Source organism: Eptesicus fuscus, chromosome 21 (genome assembly GCF_027574615.1).
Source record: "Eptesicus fuscus isolate TK198812 chromosome 21, DD_ASM_mEF_20220401, whole genome shotgun sequence".
Taxonomy (NCBI): Eukaryota; Metazoa; Chordata; class Mammalia; order Chiroptera; family Vespertilionidae; genus Eptesicus; species Eptesicus fuscus.
This window is the reverse complement of record NC_072493.1, coordinates 22,369,111-22,383,413: the sequence shown is the minus strand read 5'-3', so window position 1 is coordinate 22,383,413 and position 14,303 is coordinate 22,369,111. Positions and strand designations below refer to the sequence as shown.

General features: G+C 41.8%; 1 protein-coding gene across 1 annotated transcript in view; it reads right to left on the bottom strand.

Moving 5' to 3' along the window:
• Nucleotides 1-14,303, bottom strand: part of CEP89 (centrosomal protein 89) — a 63,373-nt gene that overhangs the window by 492 nt on the left and 48,578 nt on the right. Inside the window, exon 18 of the mRNA XM_028143022.2 lies at nucleotides 6,363-6,532. Within this exon, the coding sequence (XP_027998823.2) occupies nucleotides 6,363-6,532 (170 nt within the window). The remainder of the gene's footprint in view (nucleotides 1-6,362; nucleotides 6,533-14,303) is intronic.

Here is a 14,303-nt window from a genome sequence, read left to right as displayed (position 1 = left end):
TGGGGAAGCCAGGCTCCCCGTGTTGCACGAAACACCAAGGTCCCCTGGAAACCGAACGAAAGACTAAGGCACCGGCTGAACGTAACGTCTTACCTTTCCTCTCTAAGTGTCGCCATCTCCGTTATTTTGACATCAATGCACATATTCTTGGTTTTTCTACAGAATTATACGGCATAAAAATGAAATATAATAACCGGAGTGGTTGACCATATAGCACAATGGCCCGGCCGAGAGCACCCAGGTACCGTGTGTCCTCGAGGCTGCTCCTCTGTCCCCTCTGCTTGTCCCTACTGTGACCTGGCCAACACTCAGGCACCTTTCACAGGCACCTACCCACTGAGCCACTGGTGGGCCCAGACATAAAGAATTATAAGGGGTCTGGCCTGGTGGCTCAGTTGGTTGGAGTGTTGTCCTGTGCACAGGAAGATCATGGGTTCGACTCCTGGTCAGGGTACATACCTAGGTTGCAGGGTCTGATCCCCAGGCAGGACATGTATGGGATGCAACCGATCGATGTCTCTCTCTCACATTGATGTTTCTCTCTCTCTCTTCCTCCTTCTCTGGAATCAATAATTAAAAAATAGAATTAGTAAGGGGGTAAGGAGGGAGCCATAGGGGGATGGGGCTCATAATGGAGGACACAGAGACGACTGGCCTAGACCATGTGCCAAGAGGGTGAGTGCCCAGAGGGAAACGGGCTTATGAGAAAAGGAAAGGACAATGAAGCAGATTTTTCTGAGCAGAGACTGCGTGACAAGCACCATGTGGGTGCTCAGGAAACAGGGCAGACAAAGGTATCCGTGTCCTCACAGGGCGTGGTCCCCTGGGCGAACAGACCAGGATATCAGCCCCCACTTCACAGGATGATGAGCCCTTTGGGGGACTGTGGGCAGCCAGCTTCATAGACAAGGGGAGGTGGTTATGGCAAATGTTGGAAAGTGGATTATCAGGTGGGCTGAGCACTGTTGTTTAAGGGAGAAAACACTGAGATTCAAAGAGGCCAGTGACATGCGCACTTGTTCAAGTATTCACTTTCCTTATGAACTGTTACTTCCTTCCAAGTCCCATGATGCCCACTGAGGGCTGGGCACTACTTAAGTAAACCATGTCCCCCGAAATCTCCAGACTTTTGTTTCTAGCACAAAAACACCTACATGTTTGACAAATTACAGCAATGAATCAGGATAAATGCATGGCTAAACTAAAAACAAACACTAGGAAATCTCTAAGGGCAGAAAGAACTGAAGACTAAGCTGAAACCACAGAGGCAGGTAAACAAAATGTTGGTACTGCTTTGAGGACAAAGCCCCTGCAAGAACCCAGCTTTCTGTGGAGTCTTGGGCCCATGAGAACCAGGTGTGACAAAAAACCCCAAACTCTCCATGTTTTTCCTCTTCTTCCTAGATACACTCTGAACTCTGTGCTCTAGAATTAGGCAGGAAAATGGAGGCACAAGGATGACCCTCACAGACAGGATCGTTTGGTGGGAAACCTGCTAATCTTCAAAAAAGATTAGCAGGTTTTTCTGTGAGGCTAAGAGTCTTCCGTTTGCAAATACATCTGGCGTTTGAATCTATATTATTCCCCATGATAGGGCATCCCCAGGCCCTGACTGTAATGTATCAAGAGTAAAAGGTAATTTTTGAGACAATCAGGAAAAGAACCCAGTGAATGTGCTAAACCAGCGGTCGCCAACCTTTTGGACCTCATGGACCACCAGTGGCCCGTGGACCACCAGTTGGCGACTGCTGTAAACAGTGCATTGGATACGACCAAAGAGAGAATTAGTAAACTGGAATGTTGAGCAGAGAAAATCACCCAGAATGCAGTACAGAAAAATATATATTAATAAGTTGTATAACAGAAATGTGATGATGGCATCATGGATATTTTAAAAGTCCTTTTGTGGTTTTTCAGTGTATAGGTCCTTCACATCCTTTAAGTTTATTCCTAGGAATTTTATTCTTTTTGATGGAATTGCAAATGAAAAAGTTTTTTTCATTTTTCTGAAATTTCATTGTTATATAGAAAGGCAATGGATTTTTGTACATTGATGTTATATCCTATAACTTGACTGTATTTTTTCATTTGTTTCTAATAGCTTTTTGATGTTAAAGAGTTATGGCATCTGCAAAAAGTTAATGATTTTACCTCTTCATTCCTAATTTGGATGCTTTTGCTTCTTTCTTTTGCCTGATTGCTCTGGCTACAACTTCCAGCACTACAATGAATAAGAGTGGCGACGCCAAGAATGGGCATCCTTATCTTATTCCTGATTTTAGAGAAAAAGCTTTCAATTTTTCACCATTCAGTATATTAGCTGAGGGTTTGTCATTTATGGCCTTTATTATGGTGAGCTACTTTCTTTTTTATCTCTTCTATTGAACATTTTAATCATAACTGGATGTGGTATCTTATTAAATGCATTATCTGCATCTATTGATATGATCATAAGATTTTGTCCTTTATTTTATTGCTGTGAGTTATCACATTGGACCAATTTGAGTATGTTGAACCATCCTGTGCCCCTGGAAAGAACCCCACTTTATCTTTTTAATGTTTTGTTGTATTTGATCTGCTAGTATTTTGTTTAGGATTTTTGCATCTATATTCATCAGAGTTATTGGTCTGTAATTTCCTTTTTTGTGTGTCACCCTTGCCAGGTTTTGGTTTCAGGGTAATGATGGCCTTGTAAAATGAGTTAGGAAGTATTACCTCTTTAATTTTTTATAAGAGTTTGAGAAGGATACATATTATGTCTTCTTTAAATATTTGGTTAGAACTCACTAGTATAACCATCTGGTCCTGGGTTTTACTTTTTGATAGGTTTTTGATGACCCTTTAAGTTTTCTTACTGTTGATTAATCTATTTAGATTTTCCAGGTCTTCATGGTTTAGTCTAAGAAGGTTATGCATTTCTAAGAATTTATCTATTTTTTTCTTGGCTATCGAATAGGTGGCATATATAGCATGTCACAGTATTCTGGTATAGTCCTTCGTATTTTTGTGGGGTCCATTGTAATTTCTCTTTCATTTCTGATTTTGTTTGAGCCTTTTCTCTTTTTTCCTAATTGTCAATTTTTAAAATGTTTTCAAAGAGCCAATTCTTGGTTGCATTAGTTTTTTCTATTGTCTTTTGGTTTTCTATTTCATTAATTCTGATCTAATTTTTATTATTTCCTTCCTTCTACTGAGTTTGGGCTTTGTTTGTTGTATTTTTTCTAGTTCTTTATGGTGAAATGTTATTTATTTGACATTTTTCTTGTTTCTTGAGATAGGCTTGCAATGATATAAATTTCTCTCTTATAACCATTTTGTATGTATTCCCTAAATTTTGATGTCATATTATTCTCACTTGTCTCTATGCATTTTTTTATTTCTTCTTTCATTTCTTCTCTGACCCAGTCATTGTTTAGTAACATGTTATTTAATCACCACATATTTGTGTGTGTTTTTTCCTGCTTTCTTTGTGCAATTTCCAATTTCAAAGCACTGTGGTTGGAAAATATAATTGGTATGATTTCAATCTTGAATTTATTGAGGCTAGTTCTGGGTCCCAACATATGGTCTATCTTTGAGAATGTTTCATATGCACTAAAGAAGAATGTATAGTCTGGTGTCTTGGGATGAAAACTTTGTAATTATCAATTATGTGCAATTGGTCTAATGTATCATTTAAGGTTAGTATTAATGCCTTATTGATTTTCTGTTTGGATGATCTATCTATAGATGTCAATGGGGTATTTAGGTTCACAACTATAACTGCATTTTTGTCAGTTCTATTATTAGTAGTTGCTTTTTATATTTTGGTACTCCCTGATTGGTGCATATATGTTGCTATGTCCCCTTTATCATTATAAAATGTCCATCTTTGTCTCATTATCTTTTTTAGCTTGAAATATATTTTGTCTGATATAAGTATGGCCATACCCGCTTTTCTCTGGATGCCATTTGCTTTGGAGCAAGCATGCCAAACTTGCAGCTGGTAGGCCGCATGCCTCGTTGCTTTGGAGTATCATTTTCCATCCTTTCCCTTTGAGTCTATGTTTGTGCTTGCAGCTGAGATGTGTCCCTGAAGGCAGCATACAGTTGGATTTTGTTTTGTAATCCAACCTGCCAGTGTGTGTGTTTATTAATCTTCACCAGAGGATATTTTTTCCATTGCTTTCAGGGAGAACGGAAAGGAGGGAGGGAGGGGAGAGAAACATCGATGTGAGAGAGATACATCAATTTGTGGCTTCCCACATGCGCCCTGACTGGGGCCAGGGATCAAACCTGCAACCCAGGTATGTGCCCTAATCAGGAATTGAACCTCCAACCTTTCAGTGCTTGGGATGACACTCTAACCATTGAGCAACAGCGTCCAGGACAAGATGGACCTTTTAAAAAAATGACAAAAGACATCATAACAGCAAAAATGAACAGAGAAGACAATGGAATATGCTGAGAGAAAAAGCCTGTCAATGTAGAATTCTATACTCAGCAAAAATCATCTTATAAGACTGGGGTCAAAATCCAGTGTTTTCAGATAAACAAAACTAAGAAAGCTTACTACCAACATCCTCTAACTAAATAAACTTCGAAATAATGTATTTTCGGAAGAATGAAACTAATCTGAGAAATAAACTATTCTGAGATGCAAGAAAGAATATGTTAAAAGATTAACTGAGGCATATTTTTGAGTTGTTTTTCTTTTTTAGCAAAAATCAATTCAAATTGGGCAATATCCAATCTAGCAGATAGAAAGGAGCTCTAATGAGCTGTATAAAATAAAGGATTTTATAGGCAGAAGAGAGCAGGGACAAGGAAGTTAAATGAGGCGAAAAAGCACCCGGGTATTGGAAGGAGGCCTATTAGGTAGATTACAAAACTAGTGCTAATCAGGTGATTCCTACATGACTGATTTAAGACTCCATTTCTGCAAGAGCTGAAATTGTACATTTAGACTTTGTTTGGTAACATGGGGCTTAGCATAAGCAATTCCATTTTGGACTAGTTGTCTTGATTTTAACAATTATCAAGCAAAGAAATTGGTCAACTGCAGGTAAATAAAAATAAACAACTATATAAAAATAGTATTTAATTTGGGATGGATAAAAATAATGACATAAAATTACATAGTTATATCTAATGATACTAGATAACAGCTTATAAACCAAAGGGGAAATAATTAGATTAAAGCATTAGAGCTTACATTTGGGGGGAAGAAATGTAGGTATGCTGATTAAATATATTTTTTAATGTTAAATATGTAGGGTGAAAGTTCAAGGGTAACCACTCAAAGAATATATAAATTTTAAACAACTAAAGAGAAAAACATGGAATGGGGAGAAAGTTAAAAATAAAGTTCCATTCTACTAATGAAATTCTAAGCCTCCTGTTAAGAAGCATCTGGCTGATGGGAAACAAACAGATAACTGCATTCTGCATGGCATCAAATTCATGGATCCTACTAAAACTTGAAGAAAATAACATCTGAGCGTCACTCTTCTTCTGCAGGCATCAGTTTTTATTTGTCTGTCAAAGGCAACACAGCCATATGAAAGGGCGGGCTTAAGTGTGAGGGATCACCAAGTTCACCTTCACAAAGCCTGTGATATTCCCCAATGTTTTTAATACACTGGCAATATTTCGTCTATCGCAAGTTTAAAGGATAAAGGTGTAACTGATAGAGAACCTTATATCCACAGAGAACATAATGCACCTCTAATCTTATCATTATGATCTTCCAAAAAAGGGGATTTTAATGTTCTTGTCAATAAATACAAAAAAGGAAAACATTTCACCTAAAATTTATAATATCTCACACGAAAATTGAATAAAACAAAAATATCAGAGTTATAAGAGAAGAAAAAGGGAAGGACAATTAGAGGAGTAAGTTGATTTAGGAGGTCCAATATTCAAACAACAGAAAATTTTCAAGGAGGGATTAAAGAAATGAGAGGCTGGGATGTAATGTATAGCATGGCGACTATAGTTAACGATACTGTATGGTATAGTAGAGAGTACATAGGGAGTAGATCTTAAACGTTCTCACTATACCAACAACATGGTAATTATGTGAGGTGAAGGATGTTTTAACCTTATTGTGGTCATCGTTTTGTAATATATACATGTATTAAGTCATCACATTGCACACCTTAAACTTACTCAATGTTACATGTCAATCGCTGGGGAAATTTTTAAAAAGAAAACAAAGTAAGGAGCAAATAAAAATCAAGAGCAACATTAAATTCAGATAAGACTAAAATACAAAAGCAAAAGTAAGTAATTAAATAAACATAACAGATCTAGAGGGTTTTATTGGAAAATTCTACCAACATCCAAAAAACACACACACGATACGGGTGGGGCAGCCCTACCTTTTCTGCTGCAGCGCCTCATCCAGGACATCCTGCTTGTCCTGCAGCATCCGATGGAGGTGCCGCATCTCCTGCTGGTACTGAGCTGTCTTGCTAGCAAAGTCCTCCTGCTGCTCTGTCAGACAGTGACTAATGTCATCCAGCTTCAGTGCAGCCAGCTTCTTGTACCCCTGGTGGAGGAGGAGGACGCTGTGAGTGAGGGAGGCTGCTTGCTGCCCAGGCCGAGGCCTCAAGGATGCATTCCCGACCTACCTCCGTGTGCTGTCGGAGACCCATGAGTTGAGTAAGCCCTGGATAGGTCTGATATGGAAGGGCAAGTCTAGATCATAAAAGTCATATAAAATAACAAAAAATTTCAAGTATAATAAAACCAAATTTCTAATTTATATCATGCTATAAATTATTTTTATATGTTATAAATAAAATTAAAACAGAAGGTTCTGGCATACTCTGAGAAGACTGAGATAAAAGACTAATCCATTTATCTTCCTTCTTACATGTTTTAAAAATATTTTTATTGATTTCAGATAGGAAGAGAGAGAGAGATGGAAACATCAATGATGAGAGGGAATCAATGACCGGATGCCTCCTGCACACCCCAACTGGGGATCGAGCTTGCAACCCGAGCATGTGCCCCTGACCAGAATCGAACCCGAGACCCTTCAGTCCGCAGGCCAATGCTCTATCCACTGAGCCAAACCAGCTAGGGCTCCTTCTTACATTTTTGTTGCACAGTATTTAAGGTTATGAATTTCCTTCTGAGCATTTCTAAAACTTTGTCACATATAGTCTGACTAATAGTATAGTTTACATAGATGAAATTCTCTTTGGAAGTTATGACATTCTGGAAGCCAGTCCAAGATGGCAGCGTAGGAGGGCTCTAAGCTCACCCCCTCTGAAGGACACATTAAATTTACACCTATATCTACAGCAATTCCTCTGGGAGACATCTAAGAGCCAACTGGAACAGCTTCTGCACAAACAGAAAGGAAGACTGTACAGAGAAGGCTGGGAACTGCGAGTGCCCTGTTGGTGCTGAAGGAATTGTCCAGAATGGAGGAACTGGTGAGCACCACTGTTTACAATTCTCCTGCACTTGGACGGGGCGGGCGCTTTATCCCAGTTTTCTGGCCGAGCTGCAGGGCTGCTGTAGCACATCCCCAGCCACCCCTCCCAGAACTAGATCCAGCAGGAGCAGGACAGCACCCCCAGCCTATGTAAATGGGCCCATTCACCTGGAGATGGGTTGGTGGGTGTGGCAGGGTGCAGTAGCATGCACCTGCTGAGCTGCATGCGGGACACCCCCTGCCCAGAGTGTGGAACCAGCAAAACGCTGTGCCCGTATGCAAGGCTGTCCTATTGAGAGAAAGTGCAGAAATAGTGGGGAGCAGCTGCATGCGCACGCGGGGCTGCTGTGCCCAGAGAAAGTGTGGGGACACTGGGGCACTGAAACCCATGCACTCAGAGTAGCCCTGCCCAGATCAGGTTCAGGCAACAGACGATTAAAGTAACAGGGCACATTGCACACATACGGGGCAGTGCAACCCACACAGGATAGCCCCACCCAGAGCAAAAGGGCAAGGAAACACACACTAGGTTGCCCTGCCCGGAACCCATTCCTTTTGCCACGTGCCTTGCCCGACTATAACTGCCCTACCAGAAACATCTGGCACACAGATTGAGAAAAAGCTATTTCATCAAACTCATAGGAGCAAACACAGAAAGTCAAACAAAATGGGGAGCAGAAGAATATGTCCCAAATGAAGAAACAATTTAAAAAATCCAGAGAAAAACTCTAATGAAATGGAGATAACTCATTTGTCTGATAAAGAATTCAAAGAAATGGTTGTAAGGATGCTCAATAAGCTTGAGAGTAGAATAGAGAAACTCAGCATTTCTAACAAAAGGTTAGAAAATGTAATAAAGAACCAATCAGAAATAAAGAATACAATAACTGAAATGAAGAATACATTAGAAGGAACGGAAATCAGATTAGTTAATACAGAAGATTGGATTAGCAACATGGAAGGCAGAATAATGGAAATCACTCAATTAGAACAGCAAAATGAAAAAAATCATTTTATTTTATTAATATTTTTTTAAAATATATTTTTCTTGATTTCAGAGGGGGAGGGAGAGGAAGAGAGAGAGAGAAACATCAATGATGAGAGAGAATCATCAATTGGTTGTCTCCTGCAGGTCCTACACTGAGGATCAAGCCCGAAACCCAGGCATATGTCCTGACTAGGGATTGAACCATGACCTCCTGGTTCACAGGTTGATTGCTCAACCACTGAACCATGCCAGCCGGGCTGAAAAAAGAATTTTTAATAAAAATGAGGATAAGAGACTTCTGGGACATTAAGTGCCCTAACATCCACATTACAGGGATTCCAGTGGGAGAAGAGTGAGAGAAAGGGGCAGAAAGTATATCTGAATAAGAAATGACTGAAAACGTCCCTAATCTGGGAAAGGAAACACATTCAGGTCCAGGAAGCACAGAGCTCCAAACAAGATGAACCCACAGAGGCCTAAACCAAGACACACCGTAATTAAAATGGCAAAGGTTAAGGATAAAGAGATGAGACAAGGCAAGAAGGAAACAAGTCAGATACAGGGGAAATCCCATGAAGTTATCAGCTGATTTCTCAGAAGCAAGTTTACAGGCCAGAGGGAGTGGCAGAAAATATTTATAGTGCTAAAAGAAAAGAACCAATGACCTAGAATACTGTATCTGGCCAGGTTATCATTCCGAATTGAAGGAGAGATAAAGAGTTTCCCAGCAAAAACTAAAGGAGTTCACCACCACTAAACCAGCTTTACAAAAAATGTCAATGGTCTTCATTTGCAGGAAAGAAAAGGTATAACCAGAAATAAGGAAATACGGGAAAGAAAAATTCTCATTGGTAAAGGCAAATATACAATAAATACAGTGAATCAATCACTTAAAAGGCTAATATGAAGGTTAAAAGACAATGTAGCAAAATTAAGTATAACTACAATAGTCAAGGGATACAAAAGACAAGAAAAACATGATGTCCAAAACATAGAGTGGAGGGGGAAGTAAAACTGTAGTGCATTTTGGATGTATTTGAATTTAAACACCTATCAGCTTAAAATACTGTCATATATATACTAGAGGCCCAGTGCACAACATTCGTGCACTGGGGGGGAGGGGGAGGAGATCCCCTCAGCCTGGCCAGCCCCCTCTCACAGTCTAGGACCCCTTCTCCTTACCGCCCACCTGCAGCAGAGGTAGGAGAGGCTCCCGCCACCACTGCTGGGCTTGCCAGTCATGACCCTGGCCTCTGGCTGAGCGGTTCTCTCCCTGTGGGAGCGCACTGACCACCAGGAGCCAGCTCCTGGGTTGAGCGTCTGCCCCCTGGTGGTCCACACATGTCATGACCGGTTCCATTGTTCAGTCGATTTGCATGTTAGGGTTTTATTATATAGGACTAGTGGCCTGGTGCACGAAATTTGTGCACGGAGAGGGGTGTCCCTCAGCCTGGCCTGCACCCTCTCCAATCTGGGACCCCTCGAAGGATGTCCTTCTGCCAGTTTACAGGGATTGGGCCTAAACCAGCAGCCGGACATCCCTCTCGCAATTTGGGACTGCTGGCTCCTAACTGGTCACCTGCCTGCCTTATTGCCCCTAACCACTCTGCCTGCTGGTCTCTTGCCCCCAACTGCCCCCCGCCTCTGGCCTGCTCACCCCCAAATGCCCCCCCCCGCCAGCCTGATCATCCCCAACTTCCCCCCAGGCCTGTGTGCTCACCCCCAACTGCCTCCCCTGCTGGCCTACTCACCCCCAACTGCCCCCCTCCCCTGCTGGCCTGCTAGGCCCCTCCTTCCCTCCCCACTGGCCTGCTCACCCCCAACTGCCCCCCTGCTGGCTTGCTCACTCCAAACTGCCCCCCTGCTGTCCTGATCACCTCCAACTGACCCCCACTGATGGCCTGCTTGCCCCCAACTGGCCCCCCTGCTGGTCTGCTTACCCCCACCAGCCCCGCCCCCACCAGCCTGATCACCCACAACTGCCGTCCCATCCTGGCCTGATCACCCACAACTACCCTCCCCTCTTGGCCTCTAACTGCCTCTTCCTTGGCCCTGCCACCATGGCTTTGTCTAGAAGCATGTCCGAAAGGTATCCTGGAAGGTCTCCCAGTATAATTAGCATATTACCCTTTTATTAGTATAGATCAGGCGTCCGCAAACTACGGCCCGCGGGCCACATGCGGGTGTTTTTGCCGTTTTGTTTTTTTACTTCAAAATAAGATATGTGCAGTGTGCATAGGAATTTGTTCATAGTTTTTTTTAAACTATAGTCCGGCCCTCCAATGGTCTGAGGGACAGTGAACTGGCCCCTGTTTAAAAAGTTTGAGGACCCCTGGTATAGATAGAGGCCTGGTGCATAGGTGGGGGCCGGATGGTTTGCCATGAAGGGTGTCCCGGATCAGGGTGGGGGTCCCACTGGGGTGCCTGGCCAGCCTGGGTGAGGGGCTGAGGGCCATTTTCAGGCTGGCTACGCCCCCTGGCAACCCAAGCTCCAAGCCCCTCCTTTTTTTTTTTCAGCACCTCCTTGAGCGGAGGCCAGGGCCGGCTGGAAGTAGGTATCTGGGATTTATTTATCTTCTATAATTGAAACTTTGTAGCCTTGAGCAGAGGCCAGGGCTGGCCAGGGCAAGTGGGAAGCTTGGCTTCCTCCATCACCAGGGGCAACCCAAGCCTCCTGCTCGCTCCAGCTCCGTGGCAGCTGCCATCTTAGTTGGGTTAATTTGCATACTCACTCCTGATTGGCTGGTGGGTGTAGTGGAGTGATCAATTTGCAAGTTTCTCTTTTATTAATGTATATATGTATATTGGTATTTCTTGTGTACACACACACACACACACACACACACACACACCTCATGGTAACCACAAACCAAAAACCTACAAAAAATGCATAAAAAACAAAGAGAAAGGTATTCAATCAAAACACAAAAGAAAATCAAATCAACAGAAAAGAGATCAAGAGAAGAAGAAACAGAACAAAAAAACCAAAACAATTAACAAAATGGCAATAAGCACATACCTATCAATAATTATTTGAAATGTAAATGGACTAAGGTGTTCCTAACAAAAGATATAGGGTGGCAGAATGGATAAAAAAGCAAGACCCACCTATATGCTGCCTACAGAAGACTCACTTTAGTTTGGTCCTGGGATTTTGTTTGTTGGGAGTTTTTTATTACTGCTTAAATTTCATTGCTAGTAATTGGTCTTTTTTTTTTTTAATTTAGTCTTGGAAGGTTGTATATTTCTTGAAATTTATCTGTTTCTTCTAGATTATCTAGTTTATTGGCATATAATTATACATAGTTTTCTTTAATTATCCTTTGTATTTCTGTGGTGTCAATTATAATCTCTCCTCTTTCATTTCTGATTTTACTTACTTGGATTTGCTCTCTTTTTAAGATATATATATTTTTATTGATTTCAGAGAGGAAGGGAAAGGGGGAGAGAGACAGAAACATCAATAATGAGAATCATTAGCTGCCTCCTGCATGCCCCACATTGGGGATCAAGCCTGCAACCCAGGCATGTGGCCTGCCTTGGAATTGAATCATGACCTCCTGGTTCATAGGTCGACGCTCAACCATTGAGCCATGCTGGCCGGGCTGTCTTTTTTCTTGATGCTATCTGTTTGCCAATCTTGTTTATCCTTTCAAAGAACCAACTCTTAGTTTCATTGATCTTTTCTACTGTTTTTAAAGTCTGTATTTTGTTTATTCTACTCGGAACTTTATTTCCTTCCTTTTACTTAATTTGGTGTTTTGTTGTTGTTGTTGTTCTTTTTCTAGTTCCTTTAGGTGTAAAGTTAGATTATTTTTTTGGAAATTTTCCTGCTTCCTGTGGTAGGCCTGTTTAGTTATGAACTTTCCCTTTAGAATTGCTTTTGCCGAATCCCATAATTGTTTTTTTAATCCTTACCCGAGGAGATTATTTTCCATTGGTTTTTAGGGAAAGTGAAAGAGAGAGGGAAAAACAGAGAAACATCAATGTAAGAGACACGCATCAATTGGTTGCTTCCTGCACGAGCCCGACCAGGTCCTGGGCCCAGGGAGGAGCCTGCAACCAAGGTACGTGCCCTTGGCTGTAATCAAACCGGGACTCTGGTCCACAGGCCGACGCTCTATCCACTGAGCCAGACTAGCTAGGGCTGAGCATATTTTTATCCACTGATTTTTAGAGCGTGGAAGTGAGGGAGGGATGGGGCAAGATGACAGAGAGAAACTTTGATGTGAGAGAGACATCGATTGGTTGCTTCCCTCACTTGCCCCGACTTGGGCCAGAGATCAAACCTGATAACCAGGTACATGCCCTTAACCTGGAATCAAACCTGCAACCCTTCGGTGCACAGGCTGACACTTTATCCACTGACCTTTACCAACCAGGGCTTGTAAGTAACATGTTAGCTCATAACCTTTTCTTCACTCTTCTCCCACTTAAATATGCTTAAGTGCCTCCTACCTGATTTTTCAGCTTTATTTATTTTTTTAAAAATATATTTTATTGATTTTTTTTACAGAGAGGAAGGGAGAGGGATAGAGAGCTAGAAACATCGGTGAGAGAGAAACATCGACCAGCTGCCTCCTGCACACCCCCCCACCGGGGATGTGCCCGCAACCAAGGCACATGCCCTTGACCAGAATCGAACCTGGGACCCTTCAGTCTGCAGACCGACGCTCTATCCACTGAGCCAAACCGGTTTCGGCTGATTTTTCAGCTTTAAATGATGGCCTTTGACTCAAGTTATTACATATGAAGCAGTCAGCTAGCTTATTCTACTTTCTACCTTCCTTCCCCTTCACTTATCAGATTTTCTTTGATTTCAATATACTTTGATTGTATTGTTTCCACATTGGCAGAGAACATTTACATTCTATCAACCTTATCCCTGCCTTTTTTTTTTTTTTTAAATATATCTTTACTAGAGGCCCGATGTATAAAATTTGTGCAAGAGTAGGCCTTCCTTCCCCCGGCTGCCAGCACTGGCTTCCCTCTGGCACCCAGGACCCGGGCTTCCCTCGCAGCCCCAGCTTCATCTGGAAGGTCATCCAGTCTAATTAGCATATATCGCTTTTATTATTATAGATTGATTTCAGAGAGGAAGGTAGAGGGAAAGAGAGATAAGAAACAATGATGAGAGTCATTGATTGGCTGCCTCTTGCACGCTCCCTACCGGGGATCAACCCCGCAACCCGGGCATGTGCTCGTGACAGATTCGAACCTAGGACCCTTCAGTCCACAGGCCAACGCTCTATCCACTGAGCCAAACCAGCTAAGGCCCTGTTTTAATTCTTAGTTCACAGTTTAATATATTCTTACTATTAATACTTTTCCAAAGTCTGCCCAATTATTTCTTGGTTGGCTAAACTCTTGTTTGATTGATGCTTAGGACAAAGTTTTTACATGGTCAGAATGTCTTAAGAGCAGCGTGGTTGGATGGAAATATCCTTGGCTCATACTCTCTTTCCTTAAATATTTACGGATGGTAGCCCACAGTCCTCTGGCATTCAGTGCTGTTACTGAAAAGTGTGGTGCCAACATGGTTTTTTCTTTGTTATGCCTTGGTCTTTTGCATGAGTGTTCAAGGTATTCTTTGTTTATCTTAAAGTTATAGGTGTTGATATCAATTTTCTGGGTCCATGTGTTTGTTTTAGGCATATATTGTGCCCTTTCAATATGTAGATTCAAGTCTTCTTTTAACTCAGAAAGTTTTTATGAATTATGGTTAGACCAGAATAAGTTCCATTGCTTAGTTCCTTCTTTGGGGACTCTACCAATAGGATACTGGATCTCTATCACTTTCTACTGAATTCTTTTGACATTCCTATTTTTGCCTTCTTGTCTTTGCCTTTTTCATCTCTATCCTTTATGTTCCTTATTGTGCTTTTA